This window comes from Fusarium redolens (assembly GCF_020744475.1).
Source record: "Fusarium redolens strain MPI-CAGE-AT-0023 chromosome Unknown BKA55scaffold_6, whole genome shotgun sequence".
Taxonomy (NCBI): Eukaryota; Fungi; Ascomycota; class Sordariomycetes; order Hypocreales; family Nectriaceae; genus Fusarium; species Fusarium redolens.
Genome location: NW_025763669.1, coordinates 574,806 through 594,913, shown reverse-complemented (window position 1 = coordinate 594,913; position 20,108 = coordinate 574,806). Strand labels below are relative to the sequence as shown.

At 49.1% G+C, this 20,108-nt stretch overlaps 5 protein-coding genes across 5 annotated transcripts; all 5 read right to left on the bottom strand.

The window, feature by feature from the left end:
- Nucleotides 1–23: 23 nt before the first annotated feature.
- BKA55DRAFT_563676 (uncharacterized protein) lies at nt 24–7,206 on the bottom strand. The gene is made up of 2 exons (XM_046192422.1): nt 5,043–7,206; nt 24–4,997 (listed from the first exon to the last, which is right to left on the bottom strand). The coding sequence occupies exons 1-2, from the start codon at nt 7,125–7,127 to the stop codon at nt 84–86; spliced, it is 6,999 nt and encodes a 2,332-aa protein (XP_046050830.1). The 5' UTR covers nt 7,128–7,206; the 3' UTR covers nt 24–83.
- A 1,780-nt stretch (nt 7,207–8,986) lies between these two features.
- BKA55DRAFT_688278 (uncharacterized protein) lies at nt 8,987–9,580 on the bottom strand (the record flags this gene model as incomplete). Its single annotated transcript, XM_046199182.1, has 1 exon — nt 8,987–9,580. The coding sequence occupies one exon, from the start codon at nt 9,578–9,580 to the stop codon at nt 8,987–8,989; it is 594 nt and encodes a 197-aa protein (XP_046050829.1).
- Nucleotides 9,581–10,076: 496 nt separating this feature from the next.
- BKA55DRAFT_688277 (SIT4 phosphatase-associated protein-domain-containing protein) lies at nt 10,077–13,220 on the bottom strand (the record flags this gene model as incomplete). Its single annotated transcript, XM_046199181.1, has 3 exons — nt 10,077–11,006; nt 11,052–12,500; nt 12,555–13,220. The coding sequence occupies 3 exons, from the start codon at nt 13,218–13,220 to the stop codon at nt 10,077–10,079; spliced, it is 3,045 nt and encodes a 1,014-aa protein (XP_046050828.1).
- A 1,635-nt stretch (nt 13,221–14,855) lies between these two features.
- On the bottom strand, nt 14,856–16,166 carry BKA55DRAFT_674182 (peptidase S8/S53 domain-containing protein; the record flags this gene model as incomplete). The annotated part of the gene is made up of 3 exons (XM_046198049.1): nt 15,851–16,166; nt 15,471–15,803; nt 14,856–15,407 (listed from the first exon to the last, which is right to left on the bottom strand). Exons 1-3 carry the CDS (start codon nt 16,133–16,135, stop codon nt 14,856–14,858), a joined length of 1,170 nt encoding a protein of 389 aa, XP_046050827.1. The 5' UTR covers nt 16,136–16,166.
- Nucleotides 16,167–16,806: 640 nt separating this feature from the next.
- BKA55DRAFT_563670 (GC-rich sequence DNA-binding factor-like protein-domain-containing protein) lies at nt 16,807–19,539 on the bottom strand. The gene has a single exon (XM_046192421.1). It carries the CDS (start codon nt 19,319–19,321, stop codon nt 16,952–16,954), a length of 2,370 nt encoding a protein of 789 aa, XP_046050826.1. The 5' UTR covers nt 19,322–19,539; the 3' UTR covers nt 16,807–16,951.
- Nucleotides 19,540–20,108: the final 569 nt, after the last annotated feature.

The following is a 20,108-nucleotide window of genomic DNA, read 5'->3' as shown; positions in this document are numbered from 1 at the left end:
TCAAAACTAAGAAATAAGACATTATCATCATTATCCATCAGCCTCAACAGGCATAGCACAACATAAAAAATCACAATGAGTGTTCATCTCGGCGATCTGTTTCCAAATGGTGACAATCCTCTCATGGGTAGTTCAAACATACTTCCCCATGTCGACACCCTCCGTCCTGGACTAACTGGGCTTACTGGGCTCATCAGACTTCCCTCTTCAACAGTTGTCCATGATGATCCTCCACTACTTCGTCTATCACCGAGAACAGGGCCACCGTCGAGTTCATACATTGGACCGCTTGGACTAACAGGTGTATCTGAAGACCCAATCTCCGGAATGACGATTGTTGGGATGGGGGATAGGACTTGAACGGGTGCTTCTGGTACTGTCTCTGGGATAACCGGGACGGGTTCATCGTCTGAATGAGCCGTTGAAGGGCGCTTGTTCTTGATCCAGCTGCTCTTTAGACTTAGCATACTATTTCTGTTCTTGAGATTTCGTAGCCCGTTGCGAAGTGCTGTTGTCGTTGAGCGTTCAGGACCGGATTTTGACTTTGGTCGCAGTAAGGATGTAGAGTCTGACTTGGGAGGGAGAAGTCGTGTTACGAGCTCGAGTTGAGAGTGCATGCTTGGATGGGCTAAAACATCTTCTAGTGTGATGCTGACGGGGAGAACGTTGTTGAGTTCAGCCGTGAGGGTGTATGCGGGAAGAATGCACCCTGAGATAGCGTAGAACGGTGTCGTGGGGATTCTATCCTTTGGGATGTTTGTGGAAGAAGGTTTTATAACCTTGTCCCAGGCCTTGACAATAGAAACTTGAAGATCCTTTCGTTGAGATGAATCAAGAGATTCAACGGGCGGTCCCTGAGGAGGTTGTTTCGCAGGTAAAGGAGTCTGCCTCTGTGATCTCGAAATCTCATCTGACGAATGAACCATCGGTTGATGAATCGTCTCAGGATGCGTAATAGTCTCCCACGCTGCAACAAGCAAACTCAAACAACCTTGGACAAACGCCGTAGTAAGTCGTTCCTCAGAGTACTTAATTTCCAGAACAACACGATCATTCGCTTCGATGCTCGATCTTACAAAAAGATCTGGAAAGTCCCTCGTCCACGCTTCTACCATCCTATACGTAAACGTCGCACCGTCGATATTCATCGTCGACGATCCATCGTGCGGTCCAGGGATATGATGTTGAACGACGGTGCTAAAGCGTGTGCAAGCGCGCCAGTTGGTGCATTTGTTAATGAGTTCTTGAAACCCGAATGTTTCGAAGCGAGAGTGTGATTGGCGCTGAAGTTGGATGCAGTTCATGAGATCGAGAGGTGTACTGTGACTGGAAGGGAATTGAACCCGTACAGGAAGGATGTTTGTCATAGGGCCGACTATATCAGGGTTTGAAGTGTGGATTACTTCACCAAAGAGAACGTCGTGGGAGGATGAGAGTGTAGACAGGACGATGGCCCATGATGCTTTTAGCGCTGCTTCGGGGGTCATTCCGTAGGAGGATAAATGGCCTAGAGAAGTTGTATGTTTTATCGTTCGAATCTCAGACAGAGACGCTGGAGGAACAGGGCGTGTGTGAGCGATGATCTTTGTCATTTTTGCATTCTCAAGTTGAACATTCCAGTATTCTAAACCTTGAGCACGCGTTACTCGCGAAGCGCGCGTGTAGTCAAGATACGAAGATCTCGGTACATCAGTCATATCGTCTCCTTCGTAAAGAGATGTAAGTTCGTGAACGAGCAAATGAGCTGCTACATCGTCGATTTGCGATTGACTTAGACGAATAACCAAACAGCCTTGTTGCTCTGCATTTAAGAATGCAAAGCTCGTAACAGGTGTCGTTGGATCAAAAGGCAGAGTTTGATGCTCCTTGATGAGATTCTGAGTAACCTCCTCTAGAGAGCCTGTAGTACAGGGAATCGTCGAGAATGGTGGTTTGAAAGAAGCGCAATGGACTTGATACACGGCATGCAAGTGCGAAATAAACGCTACGTTGAGAATGGCGTGCATATCGCTCAGGGCCTTGCACGCTGTTTCGAGACGCGATGCATCGATGGGACCGTTGAAACGAAGAGCAAGACAGATTATATCTGCACGGCTTGGAAACATTCCTAGTTCGAGAGCGCGAACTTGTTGCGAGGACGCTTCAGTGAAGTCGAGGACGTCTGGTGAAGACACTCCAAGCTGCGGTGCTATAACTTCCTTGACGAATTTCGTATCAATCTTTCTCGCAACCTGTTTTCTAGCTGAGAGTTTTCTCGTAGAAGACTCAGCAGAGCGACATATCTCGGTAAGTGACCGTTCATCCAAAAGATCAGATAGTGAGATATAAACACCCCCCTTGCGAGCTGTGATGACGAGGTGAGCAGCGAGGTATTTATTCCCACCGACTGATGAAAAGGTACTTGAGCCTTTCACAGCTGATACAGAAATCCCAAGTGTGTTTGCCCACATTTCTCGCATTGCTTCTTCTGGGCCTGTTAAGGGCAGGGGTTTTTGCGAGAGAGTCACACGTTGGATTTCTCCTGGGTTAGGAACGTGCGACATAAGCAGAACATCGTGAGTTGAGAGGTTAGCGACGCTGCGTTGGAGTTTTCGCCGGTTGACTTTTAGAGACGTTGACATTGGAAATGCTCTAATGGGTATGAACACTGCGGGGATAGAGTGTCGTGGAAGACGGGGGGTGTTCGACGTTGGGTTCTCGAGGGACGTTTCAAACATCTTCTTAGCGATGTACGTTCGTTCTCTAGTCTCAGGGGCAAGGGTGTGAAGATTCTCGTTAGGTTGCATAGCGTGACCGAGTTGAAGAAACGCAGCTAGTAAAGGCCCTGAGTCGCGCATTGTGACGGAGTCAACGACTACATCGATTCCTTGGCCTAGACAACGACGGAGGAGTTGTTCAACTTGAGCGACGTCGACCATTAGACCTCCGACTCTTACTTCGTCGCGAACGCTAGAAATGAATTGAACGTTTCCATCGTCGAGATATCGAACACGATGTCCTGTTTTCAGATATCGAGGTCTATGCCGATCACCCTCCATAGGATCCGGCGCAACGAGTGGTTTATCCAGTGCAAAACGATGAGGCGTGACGAGAGGACTGTCAATCGCCAATTCACCAATGGCACCGACAGGCATGAGTTTCTTAGGATTATCAGGATTAAGAACCCAAAAACGACCTGTGACCGGCGGTGGAATGACATTCAGACTGTTATCCTTCTCAACTTCCGTGACTGAAATACCGAGCGGACAAATATCCGGTGCGCCGTACGCAAGAAGAATATCATGATCTTCCAGCCACGGCATGTACGTATCAGGATCAAGTTTTCTCGTACGAAAACACAACGTTCGTAAACTCGGTACTGAATCGGGATGAATGCTCCTCGCGATAAGACTCGTCATGTACGACCACGTAACATCCATTCGAGCCATCGCACCAGCGATATCGTTGATTCTTTCGTGCGGTGAAGGAATACAGACACAACCACCGTGAACCAACGTCCCAAGAATTTCCACAAGGGAGATATCGACGTTGAAGGCTGAGAGTTGAAGAACACGACTGTCACTGTTGAGCTTTAACGCCGGTCCTTGTGCAAAGAACGCAGACAGTAACGACGCATGCGTGAAGAAAATACTCCTCGGTTTCTTGGGCGTGACGAATATACACGCTGCATGGTCAGGACTTGCCTCTTGCCCCATCGTCGAAAGATACGGCGTTAGCATCGCAAAGAAGGTATCATTCACAATGACCAGATTAATAGCCAACGAGCTCAGATCCTTCCAAGCCGTCTCAGTCGCCAGAACGATATGAGGATTGAGGTAATCAATAGTCGATTTCACCGTACTAGCATCCTGCGAATCCAACGCTGCAAAGGAAGCACCGGTTGAGAGAACAGCTAGGATTATAACCGGAGCCCAGTGATTCTTTTCAAGAACGACAGGGACTATAGTTCCTGGCCCGACGCCGAGATTGACGAGGTACGTTTTTAGGCGTGAGACGAGCGTTGACAGTTGGGCGTATGTTATGTCGCCGTCCCATGAGCATATAGCTTCTGCGTCTGGACGAAGAAGACTATGTTGAAGAATCACGTCGTGGAGACACGAAGAGATCTTTTGAGATTGGGTGGTCCAGTCTTGAACTACGAGTTGGGCGTAGTCCCTATCTGTAAGAAGGTCTATTTCCGCGATGCATTTCTCAAATGTTGTGAGGATTTGCGTCAAGGCTGAGTGAAAACTGTTCATAACACTCTGGATCTGAGAAGTTGAAAGATGCCGGGATGTGAAGTTGACGTGTAATCGATCGTTGATAAACATAAGCGTAAGCGACACATCGCAATCTGTCTTCCGCCCAGATGTCAAAGGCGTGGTTATCAACTCATCGCCCGCGACGAGATTGTTCTCCTCATGGAAGTAAAGACAAGTGTTGAACAAGCTCTTATCCTTGAGCCCCAACGCATGCTGAACTTCAGACATGGTGAGATTATCATGCTTCCTAGCATTAGAATACCCTTCTCCCGCGATAGCGAGACATTGTCTCAAAGAAGCAGAAGGCGGAAGTTCAATCCAACACGGTAAAATGGTCGCAAAACTCCCCACAAGTTCTTCAATCCCACAGAGGAGTTGTTCGTCGCGCGCAGAGAATTGATATCCAAATGTAACGGCGTCCATGCCTACAAAGGCACGTAAGACGAGAGCCCATGCGAGCTGGAAGACAGCTTGGGCGTGTACTTGATTCTGTTGGCAGAACATGCGCATTTGCATCGTTGGAATATCGAGATCAAAAGGGACGGCGTGGAAAGTGTCCTTTGTGGTTGTTGAGAGGGGTGGGAAGATACATGGTCTCGCGTAGGAAAGGCTCGTTTTCCAAACTTCAAGACTATAAGCCGTGTCGATGGAAGCGATTTGGTGAAGATATGTGTTATGAAGCGCTGAATTGTCCTGAGGATCTTGACCGGAGTACACACGGCTTAGTTCCGCTACCAAAAGATGAAGACTCGGTAACTAAACCCATTAGCATTCACCCATAGTTTGTGAATAGGGACTTACATCGCAGAGTGCCTGACTAGCGTCAAGCCTGACCATCATCCCCTCAGGATTATAACACACCGAGAGTCTATGTCTTGGCTCACCAAACCCCATATTCAAGCCCGGCAACGTCCCAATCGCTTCTCTCGGGTCCATAGTCTCAATGAATAAAATATTCGGTGAGATTTTCTTCAGCACAACTTGATCAAATAGCCCCTCTCTTGAAACAGCGTCGATGAAAATACTCCTCAGAGCAGGTGTGTTTGCAACGATGACTTCCCACGCTTCACATAATCTCGTAACATCGATGATGTGATTCAAGCCGGTGAGTTCGTAAGAAACATGAACGTGGAAAGACTCGCTGTTTTGGGATTGTGCGATGAGGAGTTCTTGCTGTGCTGGTGTGATGGGCTGTATCGTTTCAATGTCTTTTGCGTTAATCCTTCGATCTGACGTGAGTCTCTCAAGAGCTTGATATGAAGATTGAAGCAAGGGAATATCGGAGAGTGTAAGTTGCGGCTCGTGTGATTCGAGTTTCGTAATTGCTTCGAGGAGTTGGTACTCAAAGACTTGGATCCATGTTTGGATCTTGTCCTGGAATTTGCAAGTTTTGTTGAACACCACATCAATCTGACCTCCAGAATTATCCATCATCGCTGAGACCTCGAAAAGAGCGATCCTTCCAATGTCGGAACCAATGGTAGATTTGAAATAGCTTGTTTGGCCGGGGATGGAGATAGGTTCCAACAATCCATTCTTTCGCTGGAGTTGTTTCGCGGTGTCGATTGTGTTGAAGATGATTTCGAGGGGGATGTTCATCGCTGCGCCTTGAGATGTTGAAAATTCAGAATTGAAGAATGGAACGCCTGATCTTGGAATGTTTCTCCTCGTATCCTTGATCAAAGTGATGACCTCGATCAAATCTGTCTCTGAATCAACAGACACACCGATGGGGCATAGTGAAGCGAACCATCCGACCGTTTCCAGGATGTTCAAGTCGCCTTCTGAAGCACCCCGTCCATTTTCCTGCTTCCATAACGTCGGTAGGATTCTATCGGGAAAGACCTGACAGAATGAAAGGAGCAGTGCAGCGAGTATAACATCTGCCGAATCTGTTCTCAAGACCTGAGCCGATGATTGTTCGAGAGAATATGCCTGTTCCGCCGTGAGCTGAAAAGATAACCGGTCTGAGTTTCCGTAGGTATTCGCTCCCTGATCCAAATCCCAATACTCCAGATTCGCAGAGAAAACATCAAACGGAAGTGTCGGCTCAAACAACCTCTGCTCCATCTCATGGCCATGATACTCAATCCACCGCTCAAATGACACACTGCCCTCCGACAAAAGCGTGCCCTTTTGCAGTAACTCCTCCAAATCGCTGAGTATAATCCTCCAGGAAAGTGAATCGAGGATGAGTTGGTGCGCCACGAGATATAGCATCTGCTTGTCCTGGTTATGAATATACATGGCCGCAAAAACCGGTCCACCGAACGGATCAATCGCATCTTCGGTTTCGTTGATGAGCGTGAGTATCTCATCCTCACTAACATCAACATGATGCGAAAGACTGTAAGAATTCGTGCCCTTGGGAAGAACACACTGCATCCACACATTCTCCTTGACGAATCTTGCTCTGAGCATATCATGCCTAGCGACGATGGCTTCAATCGCAGCGTCGACATCAGCCGGTTCCGCACCGCCTTTAACCCTAACCAAGAGCCCTTTCGTCCATCTCTCACTGTCTGCGAGACCCTGAAAATAAACCCGCTGCATCGGACTCAGAGGAAACACCTCCAAATCCTCACTCCCCACCTTGGACATCTCCCTCCTCAGCACCCGTCGTCGCGTAGGAATCTGAAGCTTCATGACCTCCTTGTAGGTAATCTCGTCCATGTTCTGCACCCATGTTTGCAAGCCACGTTTGTCAGCAAAGTCAAAGTCGGTAGGAATCCATATCTGGGGATGCTGCACGGCCATGCGAAGTGAAGAAATCTCGTCTCTAACGAAGTCGATAGGTAGAGATTTACTACTGCTCTGGAGGCTAGAGTCGATCTTAATAAGAGCAACGAGTTGGCCGTCGAATGGGCCTGCTCTGGGCCAGACCATGCAGACGCTGCTGACGCTGGGAAATGACTGTAGTAAGCTCTCCAAATTAGGGTCCACTGCTGAGGTTCCCCCTGCAGCCCTACCACCCCCAGCACTAACCCCCCTACTGTTTCCCCCAGCGCTTCCGCTACCACTTGAGGAGGAAGAATAAGAGTCTACCGAGTCAGACCTAGACTTCGGGGTACATCTTGTCTGAAGCTCGGCCAACGTCTGACACGCCATTATGTCGTCGCGTTTAACATCGACACCTTTGCTTTGACATGCTTGACGGACGAGCTCGGCTGTTTCTTCATCGCCGCCTAGTTCGGTGAATGAATCAAAGAGAAGAATGTCATTGGGGGATATCGAGAGTGTTGAGGCTATCGCTTCTATGAGTTGGCCGGGCGAGTCGTGGGAGAAGTCGGTGATGAGCCTTGGTTGGCTTGGTCTTTGGAGAGACATTGTGATGATGCACTCAAAAACACATCAGGAAGTGAATTGAAGATGCAACATAGTTATCTTCTCTTGTTTTAAGACCATCAATTCTATGACATGCCCTCCATCCTGTCTCCAACTCATAGCCCCCAAACTGCCTTTTGTACAAGCTACCCCAGATCCGCCCAGCTCAACGAGAGGCACTAAGTACCCGCGACTCAACGCCATAGCGAATTGAGACCATGATTAATACTCTATTACCACGCCATGACGTGCCGCAATGCGTGTCTGTTCGTATTTACTTGGCTTTGATAATCATCGAGATTGAGTCAACATATAATGAAAAAGCTAGAGAAATGAATTAAGTTGTTTCAAGTTGACAGAATAAAATACTGATGTTCACAACGATGTTACTCTTCCATTAATACGGCCGATACCCTCAGGTCTGAACTCCAAACTTTGTTAGAGTTCGTCATAGCATCACATTGAAGGATTGACCCCCAAAATCCATTATCGCAAGTTTTCCCCTTTCACTCCATTGACCGCTCTACTTGTCACCCTCGCATCTGCAAGTCTTACACTCTGACCTGATACATCTAACCGACACCTTGTACCTATTATTATCAGATCCTTACCTTGTAGCCCTTGCAGAAGTTTAGCGATATCCAAAAGAAAAAAGAGAACTTTGGTCCAGATCTGCAGGGCGAACTTACCGAGATTAAACACATCACATTAAACTTTTCCCTAAACACCCTGCCCTCCTCATCCCGTCTTCTCTCCCGCTCTATACATAAAACAAACTATCAAACCCTCATCCGTCCCCGAGATAAAGACTAAAATAATTGTCAAATACGGAGTATGATTCCCTTCAAACAAGGACTTCCCGTGTTTCCGAGACGGGAGTCCTCGGTAACAAGCGAGATAAGGCTATAAGCGAGATGAGCTGGGGCGGTTTAGTGCTCACACTTCAGACTCCGTTGGACACGGGCCTCAGGGAGTAAGACCTTTTATCCTAAGTGACAAAAAGATGTAGCTAAGTTTAGCAGGCCTTTGTATGAGTTTTATTTTGGCACCTTGGCTTAATGTCAGAAGTTTTCTTGCTCCCTAGGACGGGGTCATGTCTAAGCGCCTGAGAGTTCAGCTATGATTCAGGGGATGCAATCCTCCCAAGCTCAACATTCTGGGTGTATTATTAATCTTGCTGAGAGCTAGATCGAGAGACTGTAATGGCACTGAGCAATTGAGAGAAAGGTGTTTACGTTCCTGGAAAGCGAACCCCCCACAAAGAAGCAGCATCTCAACCATCCACGACATCCAAAGACTACTTAACTCCATACAAGACACACCGCGTATTGAAACAACTGTCTTGATGCAATTCTACATACACATAACCCATAGCAATTCCTATATCATATCGTACACCATTAACCCTCCACCCCAGGTATCTAAACCACAACCTCATCATCATCAGGATCCTCAATACTCGTTCGTCTCTTCGCCTCCTTAACTTCCACAGCCTTGACTTCATCATCCTTCTCCTCCTCAGCCGCCTGTCTACTCCCCTCCTTTTCCTTCTCCGCCTTTGACAGTCCAAACGGCCATAATCCACTCAATCCCCTCGTTGAAGCCGAGCCCTCCTTTGCAGGATTCACAGGCTGAGGTCTTATAACATTTTGAGCGTCGTCTTCCGGCATGGCGAAGTCTCCAAACTCATCATCGTCGTCGTCGTCACGCTCGTCGTCTGATTCATTTCCGTCTGGTTTTCCTCCACGATCCCTCACCACGTCTCGCCACCATGCGCCCCTTTCATCACCTTGCGTCTGATCATCATCGTCAAAGTCCTCTTCTGTATCGGCAAATGGATCTGTAGGGTTCTCGTCATCGTCATCATCGTCGTTACTGAAATTTCCAGATGATTGTGCTTGGTTGTTCTTCTGATGCATCGCCAATCGAGCCGCTAGTTGGAGTCTCGCCCTAGAAGGAGGGATGTTCAGCGGCGGGGGAGGTGGAGGTGGTGGGGGAACCGATGGAGGTTCCATTGATCCTGAGTTGTTCAAGGGGTCCGTGTAAGCTCGGAACTAGAAATGTCTCGTCAGTACGAGGCGCTCATGAGTGAAATGATCAGTTGACACTAGGAGATGTGATAGATGAGATGAGATGAGTCGGAGGGATAGGCGTCCTGAAAACTCTGGCATCGAAGCTTGATCCCCCTTTCCATTTCGTTCCTTCGTAGCTGCGTGCACTACTAACTCTTGTCTCCGTTACCAATCATAATTCTATACAGATCCCAAACTTAGGTCAATCCAGACCTTACATGATTACCCCCCATGCCCATCCATCCACCCATTCTATCCCACAACGCCTGGTATAAATGTCTCAAAACCTCGTTGTCGTCAGCAGCCTCATGAGCTCTTCAACCTCGACGTCCTCAAAAGTCTCAAGGTCGTCCAGTTGCAGCATCTCAGGCCGCCGCCTGTCTCGCCTCTCTCGTCTTGTGCGTGGACGATCGAGTGTTCCCCAGTAAGATGCGCCCTCCTAAGAGATGCCTTCTGGTTTTGAGACATCCTCAACCTGCTCAGCATGCTGTTGCTCTTCATCTTGAGATGAACGCTGAGGGTGTGCTACAGTCTCGTCCAAGTCCATAGGAGACCCCCTTGTGACATCCTCCGGATAATCCATGTCAGGAAATTGTGATGCAAAAGTCTCAGGAGACCGCATGATCACATCCTCAAGTGTTTCTGCTATGCCAGGGTATCCAGGGATGCCGTGATCCGGACCATCGTCTTCAGCTTCAGCGGAAACACCACTCACCTCGGAATTGACATCCTCCTCGTTTTCATCCCCATCTTCATCCTCCTCGTCGCTGCTGCTACCAAAGCCGGACATTAATGTGGCGCCACTAATAGTGAAAGGGCCGATGCCATTCCCGCTGTCCTGGCTGAGCTCTATTCCCCCGTTAAGGCCAGCTTCCGCAAGTGCACTGGAACCACCACCGCCAGAGCCTCCGCTCAAGCCAGATAGACCAACGCCGCCAAGTCCACTGCCACCCATTGACCGGTTGCCCATAGCTACCTCTGGTCGCACACCACCAAGGATGGCATTGTCTCGCTCGCGTGTCTCGGCAAGTGATCCCTCAACGTAGCTGATCCATTCCTGGCTCATGACTCGGTCGAGAACAGTTTCCGAGAGGAGCTCCGGAGGATGGCGTTCGGTGAACTTAACAACCTCCTCAGCGATGAGGGTGAGGTGCCCCATGTATCCCATGCGGGTCTTGGTCTTGGCCTGGGACTCGTCGCTGGCCTTTTGGCCGTTGATGATGGCACTTGTGATGTCGGCAGCTTCGAACAGTGAAACGGCCAGTGTGGGGTTGTAGCTGCGGTCCATGGGGCCGTTGAAAACTTGCTGAACGATATCGTACACAACATTATGCAGAAAGTTGTTCCAGGGGTATGCAAAGAAGAAGTTCTGCCCATGTTAGATGACAATCAGTGGAGGGCATGATTGACTTACAAGAATGGTTGGAACAACGCGGTGTTCAACAAATTGAAGCTTCAGGAAATCTCCAACAACGGGCTCCTCGGTAGCCTGACCGGTAGGCTGCTCCTCCTTGGGCTTGTCGTCCTTGGCCTCCTCGGTCTTTGCCTCAGTGGTTGAGGTCTCAGCAGTCGCAGCTTGAGCATCACCAGCTGCCTTTTCAGCCGCTTGTGGTGGGCGATCAGCTCCAGATTCTGGTGGAGGTGGAGCAGAGAAGAGAGGTGCAGGCATATCGTCCGGCTGGGGAGAGATACCTCGAGGCTGCTCCTCCACCTTGACAGAGACATCAGTAGACTCAGCCTTGGACTCTGGCTCGGATGGAGCAGGAGTCAGGACAGCTGAAGAATCAGAGGTGTCCTCCTTTGGAGCACCCTCTTGCATCGTCTTGGGCTTGGACTCTTCGGACTTTTCGCTGCTGGGCTCCTTGACTTCGGACTTCTCAGTTGAATCAGCCTTAGCAGGCTCTGTAGACGCAGGCTCAGCGGTCTTGACCTTTGTAGGTGACAAAGGCGCAACCATCAAATCCGGCTCATCGAATCGTGTCTCGTCACCCTTGGCACCTGTTTGAGGAGGGTTGAGCGGCTCATCAACAAAGTCATCCTCATCCTTACCGAGCGAAGTTGTAGAAGTGCCCGGGATATCGTCTTCAGCCTTGACAAACTCATGAGAAGTATCCTCACTCATCTCCTTGCTGGGCTCAACCTCCTCGAAACCATCGTCGTCAGCGTTAGTGACCTCGAGACGTCTCTTCTCTTCAGGTGCAGCGCTTCGCATGGTCAAGTCGTCAGTGGACTGGTCCTCCTCCTTGAGCGGCGCCAACTTGCCCTCGGTACGAAGACGCTGTCGCTCGACATCACGCTGAGCTGTTAGCTCCTCGGAACCCGGCTCATTCAACAAGCCCATGTTACTGCAGTGCAACAACTCGGCCATGAGCTCACATGTCTTAAATCGGTCAAAGCCAAGGGGCTCGAGCCTGACGCCAAAGGTCGAGTCGATCTTGTCCTTCTTGGACGGGACATCCATGATTAGGTTCATGAACTTGGGAACGTTCTCGGCGAACAGACGAAGGAGGGTACCCAGATAGATGGGATCGCGGCTGGAGGGTGCAGCGCTCACCTCGGTGCCCATATCGGGATCATAGTCGGAGTTGTTCTTTCGAATGACTTCAATAATGATACCGACACCGACAGTCAGAGGGTTGCCGCCGCCAAGCATATAGCCAATAAGTTTCTCGATGCATGGCTTGGAAACAAGCTGACGGGTGAGCTCGTTAGGTCCGATGCATTGTTGTTCGTTCTGGGAGGCGTTGGCAGAGATGGTGATGATTGCCTTGATGAAGTCACCTGCGGCGGTTTGCACAACCCAGTTGTTCTCAGGGCTGAGGCAGGAAAGAAGGCTCGGGATGATGTCCTTGGAGTACAACCACTAAAAGCCATGATGTTAGCACCGATGCATTAGATTAGTGGGGAGATTTCGCACCTCGACTACACCCTGGCCACCCTCGTTACGGTCCAGGGCAATGATTTTGAGCAGCAGGTCCATGACCATAGGGCACTCAACATGCTTGAGTAAATTAGGAACAGCATCGGGAAGACTTGTCAATAGTTCCATCATATCCTCGGTCTTCTTCTCGAACAAAGATTCATTGACTTTTGTGAAGTAGCTCGCCTGGAGGGGATCGAGCGGGGCAGGGCGGGACAAGAAGTTCCAAAAATCGCGAATCAATTGTCTGTTCTCAGCCAAAGCCTCGTAGATGGACCACGTATCAGAGCTGAGAATCTCACAAGCTACAAAAGCGTAGCGATTGCGCTTCTTCTCCTGCTCCTCCTCATCGTCGCCCGGGTCGGTGGCGCGGGATGATGCGCGCGGTCGCGAGAGAGAGAGAAAACGGTTCTTGGCCTTGGCTTCTTGATCGGTGGACTCGTCGGGAGACTCGACGGTCTCGAGCTTTGGAGCGACTACATATTCGAGTAGATTGTCGAGGACCTTGTCGCTTCGGAGGTATTCGATGAGCTTTGAGTTGTGCTGCTTGAGCTCCTGGATCAAGTCTGTCTCTTCGAGTAGCTCCTCGAGGGTAAAGTCTGGTTTATCGAGGATTGTATCGATGGTGGAGATGTTGGCGTAACCGCCGAATCTCCAAAACATGGTGAAGGGTCGATATTCGCTATCGCTGTCGCTGTCGCGGGACCAGCGTTTGGCGGAAGGGGAAAGGTTGAAGATTAGATTGTGGAGGAGTCGAAATGGATCATGTAATCAGGTCAATCGAATCGAGTTGAGTCAGGCAGACGTAGGCGGGTCAGGTCGGTGGGCGGAGAGTGAGTTTCAGCAGTCGTGCGCACTCACTTGCCTCGCCTCAGCAAGCAAACTTTGTAGTGGTACAGCTGAATAATAGAAGGTATAGTCAGGAGTCAAATTGTAGCATTCCCAGAATGCCTAATCAATCAATAATCTGCCTTGATTGTGGTAAGTAGAGAACCTGGAAGCAAAGCAATAGCAAGATGACGACTGTCGCGTCGCATCACTCGTTGCCAAGAATATCGTAAAACACAGGCAAATAGTGACCTGGAAAATAAAAAAGCAAGAGCTTGAGGAGTAGCCTCGGAAGAGAATTCAAACAGACAGTTCGTCAGTTGCGGTGATGTCAGGCTCTCACGATGGAGGAGCTGGGAGTGGTTGATTGAGGAAGCACGGGCACAATCACAAGCGGGCAAACAGTGGCCGTTGAGCACAGAAGGGCGTCCAGTGGTTTAGCGAGCGGCAGCGGCAGCGGCAAAGAGAGCCAACGATAATCAGCACAGCACAGGCCAGGCCTAGAGGCTAAGCTGAAAATCCATACCGAGATAAGACCAGGTTCACACGCACGCGACACTCCCGCAGCACATGGGATTGATTTGTGTGGCGGCTGCAGCGGTTGAATTGATGAAGCTGATGGTAAGTGACATCTGGGCTTGCAGAAGCGTCTTTTTCGAGCTATCAAATTGGTATACGATGCTCTGTTTGAACCAACAATTATTTATCTGATTACATTGCTGTCTTGTGTTTATTGTTTGTTGTTTCTATCAATACCATGTCCATATGATGTATGCGTCTGGTTTATGTGGAGAAACTGGCCTCGAATCAAAACAGGAAAAGGGGCAACGCCGCGGACAGGAGCAGGAGGATCTGAATGTAATTTACGCTGCATGATGACAGCAGCTAATCTCACAGTTCAACTCATTCAGTGGGTTATACAATGTGGTCATGTTGTTACACAGGTTCATCAATCATTTTATTTACTGGGCAGTGGGTTACTTTACTGCGAGTTATAAGACCCCCCCGGAACCGGCTATCTCATCACGGACCTCCTCTTTTCCTCTTTCATCATCCCAACCCTGCCCCGCCACGTTTTCTGTGCTCGCACCATTGACATCAACACCCTCATTGTTTCTGCGTGGCTTGATATTCTGGCCAATGAGTAGGCTCAGAATGAAGATACAGCTTGAACACCAACCACAAAGCAAAGAAAAGCATGGAACAGTGAATTATGGCCTTTCTATTTTTATGTGATGGTATTTATCGGCGCTGTTTGCTTACCCTATATCTCTTACATGCAAATTCTGTGAAGACGATGCGAGGGTATGAATGATAAAGCGACGGATCGTATCAAATGTTATCAGAAAAGCAGGTCTAGAAGCATAGAGTATTTGAACGAATGTATCTAAGAAATAAACGAGTGTCCTATAATACCCCAATCGTTTATGTCTATCACCATCTCAAACACCAACCACCTTCATACTCACTCTAACTCAGCGGAGCTCCGTTATAAGCCAATAGATTCGGACTTCCACTCCCAGCATCCTGAACAACACCACTCGTCGCCAACTCCTTCAATCTCCTCGCCACACTCTTGGGCGTCGTCAAACCCTCCCTAGCCCTGAGATACAGCGACAAACCCGCAACATGCGGACATGCCATACTGGTACCACTGATGGTATTAGTAGCACTGTTACTCGTATACCAAGCACTCTTGATATTCACACCCGGCGCGAATAAATCAACAAGCTCGCCGTAGTTGGAGAAGCTGGCTCGGTTGTTGTCAATGTCGATTGCCCCTACGGTCGTGGCATTGGGGGCCGAGGCGGGTGAGTAGTTGTAAGCGTTGGCGTTGTCATTTCCTGCTGCCACGACCGTGTGCACACCTGCGCTGTAAGCTGCTTGAACAGCGGCGTTGAAGGCGTCTGAGCGACCGCCGCCGAGGGACATGGATATAACAGCTTGTTCTTTGCGGCCTGGAGTGTTGGTGATGTTGGTCACAGCCCAGTTGTACCCATCAAGCACGATATCAGTTCGAGACTGCGAATGTCAGTATAGTCTATGAACGAAGAGCAAAAGATTTACACTGCCTGTGTGAAACACCTTGACTGCAATCAAATTGGCTCTCTTGGCCACGCCGTACTCTTTACCAGCAATAGTACCAGCGCAATGTGTCCCATGACCATTAGCATCGACAAACCCAACACCAGGATAGGCATTATATCCCAAAGCCGCCCGGCCCTGGAACTCGTCATGCTTGATATTGATACCGGTATCAACAACATACGCATACTTTCCAGCTCCAGCAGACGAATCATAAATGTAATTGTTGAAATGAGGAGTGCGATGCGAGATAGATCCAAGACCCCAGGTCGATTTCTGCTGAATGACAGTCTCGTAAAGATTGATCTTGCGAACAGGCTCAACAGCAAGGACCTAGCGACATCAGTATCAAGCAATCACAAAAGAAAGAGTTGGCTTACATCTTTGCTCTTCTTAATCTCCTTAATAGTCTGTTTATCAAAGTCTCCAGAGTACCCCTTAAAGGTATCGTTCCAGACCTTGTTGACACCATCTTCAGCTCGGCGGAAAACACTTCCGTTATGAATACCGTCAACCCAAACAATGTGCTGCTCAACTTTCTTCTCGTCAAGCTTTTGCTTCAAAGTGACGATGTAAGCGCCCTCGATAACATCATCATCGTCTGTTGCGGTCGGGGCGGCGATGATCACAGGCAGAAGAGCGAGGAGGAGCTTGAGATAATGCATCTTGAATGAGAGGAGTGTGATGAGGATGATGATGTCCAGAAGAGCGAAGAAGGCTTCTTCTTATAGGGTTTAGATATCATGTTGTTCTTCTGTCTTCGGGGTTTGCGATCCGAATTTGTGAGTCTTCAGGACCCTGTACACCATTCTGCAACTCAATGTCTTTGATTCAACTTGCACATTAATCTCTATAAACGAACCGACATCAAAGGAGAATATCTTATAATGGACAATTCAATGAAGATCTGTCTAGAATCTGAAACTCAATCTTCTAGACGTCGCACTAGAATATTGTATTGCTACTAGGGAAAGCGTCTTGTGATGAAGAACTTCGAGAAAGAGTGGCAATTGAGACAGCCACGCTTATGAACTCGTACAGCCATTTTTCTGAAGACTGTAGATCTTCTTTGTTCGAGAGAGAAACTTGTTGTTTGATCTGCTGTGTTTAGAGTTGTTCGTCATGGGAAGCAAAGGGGGTAGAGACCAAGGACACATCTGTCGCTCGCCTCTTCGCAGAAGGGATGCAGTATGATGCTTGTCCAAAGAGCCTATTCCTCGTTCTGCTCAAGCCTTAGATGAAAATCCTTGAATAGTAAGTGCCCCCTCAAATGTATCAGACAATAAACAAAAGACCCTCAACAACTCACGGAACAACCGAAGCTGAGGAAGATCAGGGTTGAGACACAACTGATAACGTGACCCATCCATCCAGATGGGCATATGATTCATTTCTAAAAACCCCTATTCAAATCTATATTCCCACGCTACATTATCACCGATCAACCGAGACACTCCATCTGCGTATCTCCGTCCAACGCATCACGCCCCTGCCACCGCCCTCGCCATAACCTTCAACCCCGTATCAAATTCCGCCTTCACGCCCTTAACCTCCATAACATCCTCCGGCAACAACCCCCTCCACCAACCATACCACTCCGCCACCTCGCCCAAATCAACCTCATCAAGCGACAGCCACTCCGTCAGCGTCTTGTGCCACTTGGGAAACAAATGCTGTATCAGCACCTCGGCAATAACCCTTCGGCCGAGCGTGGGCGTCCATTTCAGAATACCCCTGAGCACAGGAAGACTGGGTTCCTGATCTGATGGCTCGACTGAAAAGTTTCTCTGGAGATATTTGCCCATTGAGGGGAGGACGTGGGACATTACTAGGGGTCGCCATTGATCGCCGAGAATGCGTTCCCATTTTGTAAGACCTGGTAAGCGACCCTCTCTGAAATCCCATACGTCGATGAGTTGTCTGAATTTTCTCTTGACATCTGCTACAAGACCTGTTCCCTTGGGGTCGAGATGGTATGAGGGGAGGTATTGAAGCCAGGGGAATAGCCATGTGTGCGGTAGACTGTGGTGCTGACGTCTGTTCTTAGGATTCCAGTCTGATACTACTGTTTCCAGCTTTCGAGCGATGTTGTCGATGAACTGCGCGCGGACAAACGATGGTAGGAGGTCATCCCAGGCCTCCATGACGCTAAGCATTTGGTCTGGCTTATAGACATCCCATGACCGAACAGCCGCGAGTGCTTTGGGCAACCAATTCTTGTACATCATGCTTTCGTATGGTGTTGTGGATTTGTGATGACGGCGGTAGATGTCGTCTGTATTGACTGCTGCCGAAGAATCCCATTTGCCGACAGATTTGCCATTCGTTGTCGATGGCATAAGTAGTGATTTGAGTCCGTTGAGATCTGATGCGAACCGTGTTGGCTCTTGTAGGAGATCCCAGTCTCCTTCTCGAAGGAAAGGATGAATAGCCGCAACAGCGATGTCGGCAATCTCTGATGTCGTGGCCTTCAGTTCAAGAGCCTTCTTTAGGCACCCAATCACTTGGCCCCAGTCAGCCGTCGCAAGTTCTCCGCTGACCAACTCGGAGAAGACCTGCAATCTCTCGAAATCCGATCGTAAATCGTCCATCTCCTGTTCCTTTTCCTTCAGCTCAAGGTCTATCCACGTCTTTCTCTCTTGCAAGCTCTTCCATTCATCAGAAAATGCTAACAAGTCTGCTTGGGCTCTTTTGACAAGCTTTCTCGCTTCTATCACCTCTGTTGATTCTGGCGTGGCGGTACCTGTCGTCGGTGTCATGATACCACTCGTAGATGTGAGCATTTTACTCCCTGGCCCTGTCATATCGAGAATAGGGGCAAATGCATCTGGGATATGAAGACCTGGAGCCGCAGCCTTGAGCTCCTCTGCCGTAAGATATTTCGGTTTCTGTCGTCTCGGTGTACTTGTTGCGCTGTCGAACGCAGCACCTAGGGACTTCTTCTTGGCCTTCTTGCGCTTCTTCTTTTCCTCCTCATCCGAATCTATAACTTCTTCTCCTCGCATTTTGGCTTGCCGCTTCTCTTCTTTTCGTTCTTGCTCAGACTTCTCCTTCACAGCACCCAGACCAATACCCTGCGGTCGGAGGTTCGCTTCGATAATGACATTTCGACCTTGGCCTTCTTTACCAAGACCTTGACCCTCCTGGTAGCCCATCTTTGCCATCATTCGGGCACCGAAAGACTTGGGGTTTGTCTTGCCCTTTGCGCCAAAGGCACTCGGTTGTGGCTTATTACGTGGTGTCGGAGAGCCCTCGTCGCGTGGGTTCTTGAGGACCGGGTCGTTTGCTGATGATGGGACAAAGCCCATACCAAGAGGGTTCTTGCCATCGAATCGGGTTCGAAATGATGGTCGAGATGTTGCTTCGGCACTCGCGCTTCGACTTGAGTTTTGGGTATCGTTCTGTGCAAAACCGCGTGCAACACCTCCGAAGCCTAGTCCCACTCCGGTGTTGCCCTCATCCTCCTCTTCATCGTCGTCGTCATCTTGGTCCATTGCGCTTCCGAGCATCGGTCGGTTGCCTTCGGAGTCTTCGTCGGCATCTTCTTTATCGCTTCCTGCGCCTGTTGACACAAAGTTCATGCCTTTATTTCTCAAGGTTGTCCTCTTCCATTTTCTAGCAGGTCCGTCGTCTTCGCTGTCGGAGCCAAAGATGCCAAGCGCAGCCTTCTCTTTGTTATTACCACCGACACGACGTCTCTTTCGGGGGTTAAAATCACCGAAGTCGTTGTCGGCATCGAGACCTGGCGCAAGGTGCTCGTCTTCGGATTCGGATGCTGATGAAGAATATTCGGCCGCGGCGGCTTTGGTGAGACGCGAGGGCTCAAAGGACGGTCGCGATGAGCCGTTCATCTTGAGAGTGTATCTGGTGACTCTCTGTATGTTGTTTGTGAGTTTCGCGTGCGAAAGCGCACTTGAAGGATGGGGAAGCAAGACTTGCGACGCGACAGGCAGACATAGAAATAAACTGGAAGCTGAGGCATGACGATGTTGGAGAACGTTATCTTATCAACACGTGATAACTTGGAACCTTCACCTCGTTCGTTTACGAGATCATTTATAAGGTAGCGATTCATTTATACCTAATTAATTGTCTACTTTGAGTTCCTCCATAATTCTCTTGTTTTCCTTTACTTTGATGGGAGTATTTGGCCATTTCCATTACGCTTTGGAGTCTCGTTCCTGGTGGCTGAATGGTGGACCAGGATGGACAGAAGGCCCGTGTTACAAGACTCTTATCACCACGTGATTTTCCCTCCGATAGCCTTCGCGTGTTTGACTCCATCCACCAGCAACTTGGGCCCTTGTCGGGCGTGAGAGACTTGGTGAATGGTATGGCACATCGGGGTTCTGGTGTTGAGGGCTCTTTGTAGAAATGCGTAGAGAAGAAACGACAGAACCATACGAGATTCTCTTTGAGATCTCCCTATAAATCGATTTACCATCCCAAAATGACCCAATATTGAGCTGTGCTTGAGTAGAGCGAGCTTGAAGTGAGTATATGGCCTTGAAGCTGTAAACACTGGACTTTCAGCTTTGAAGGCAATATCAGACAACAGCCTTCATCAATCACTTTCTTACATGGACCAGTCATGACGTCTAGTGCATCTTTGATATTTTGCATGTCCATAATTACCCC

Coding starts and splice junctions, on each gene's coding strand:
- BKA55DRAFT_563676 (XM_046192422.1), bottom strand. CDS start 7,127: ATGGTCTGGCCCAGAGCAGGCCCATTCGACGGCCAACTCGTTGCTCTT. Junction 4,998..5,042: donor CTAGTCAGGCACTCTGCGAT/GTAAGTCCCTAT, acceptor TAATGGGTTTAG/TTACCGAGTCTTCATCTTTT.
- BKA55DRAFT_563670 (XM_046192421.1), bottom strand. CDS start 19,321: ATGAACGGCTCATCGCGACCGTCCTTTGAGCCCTCGCGTCTCACCAAA.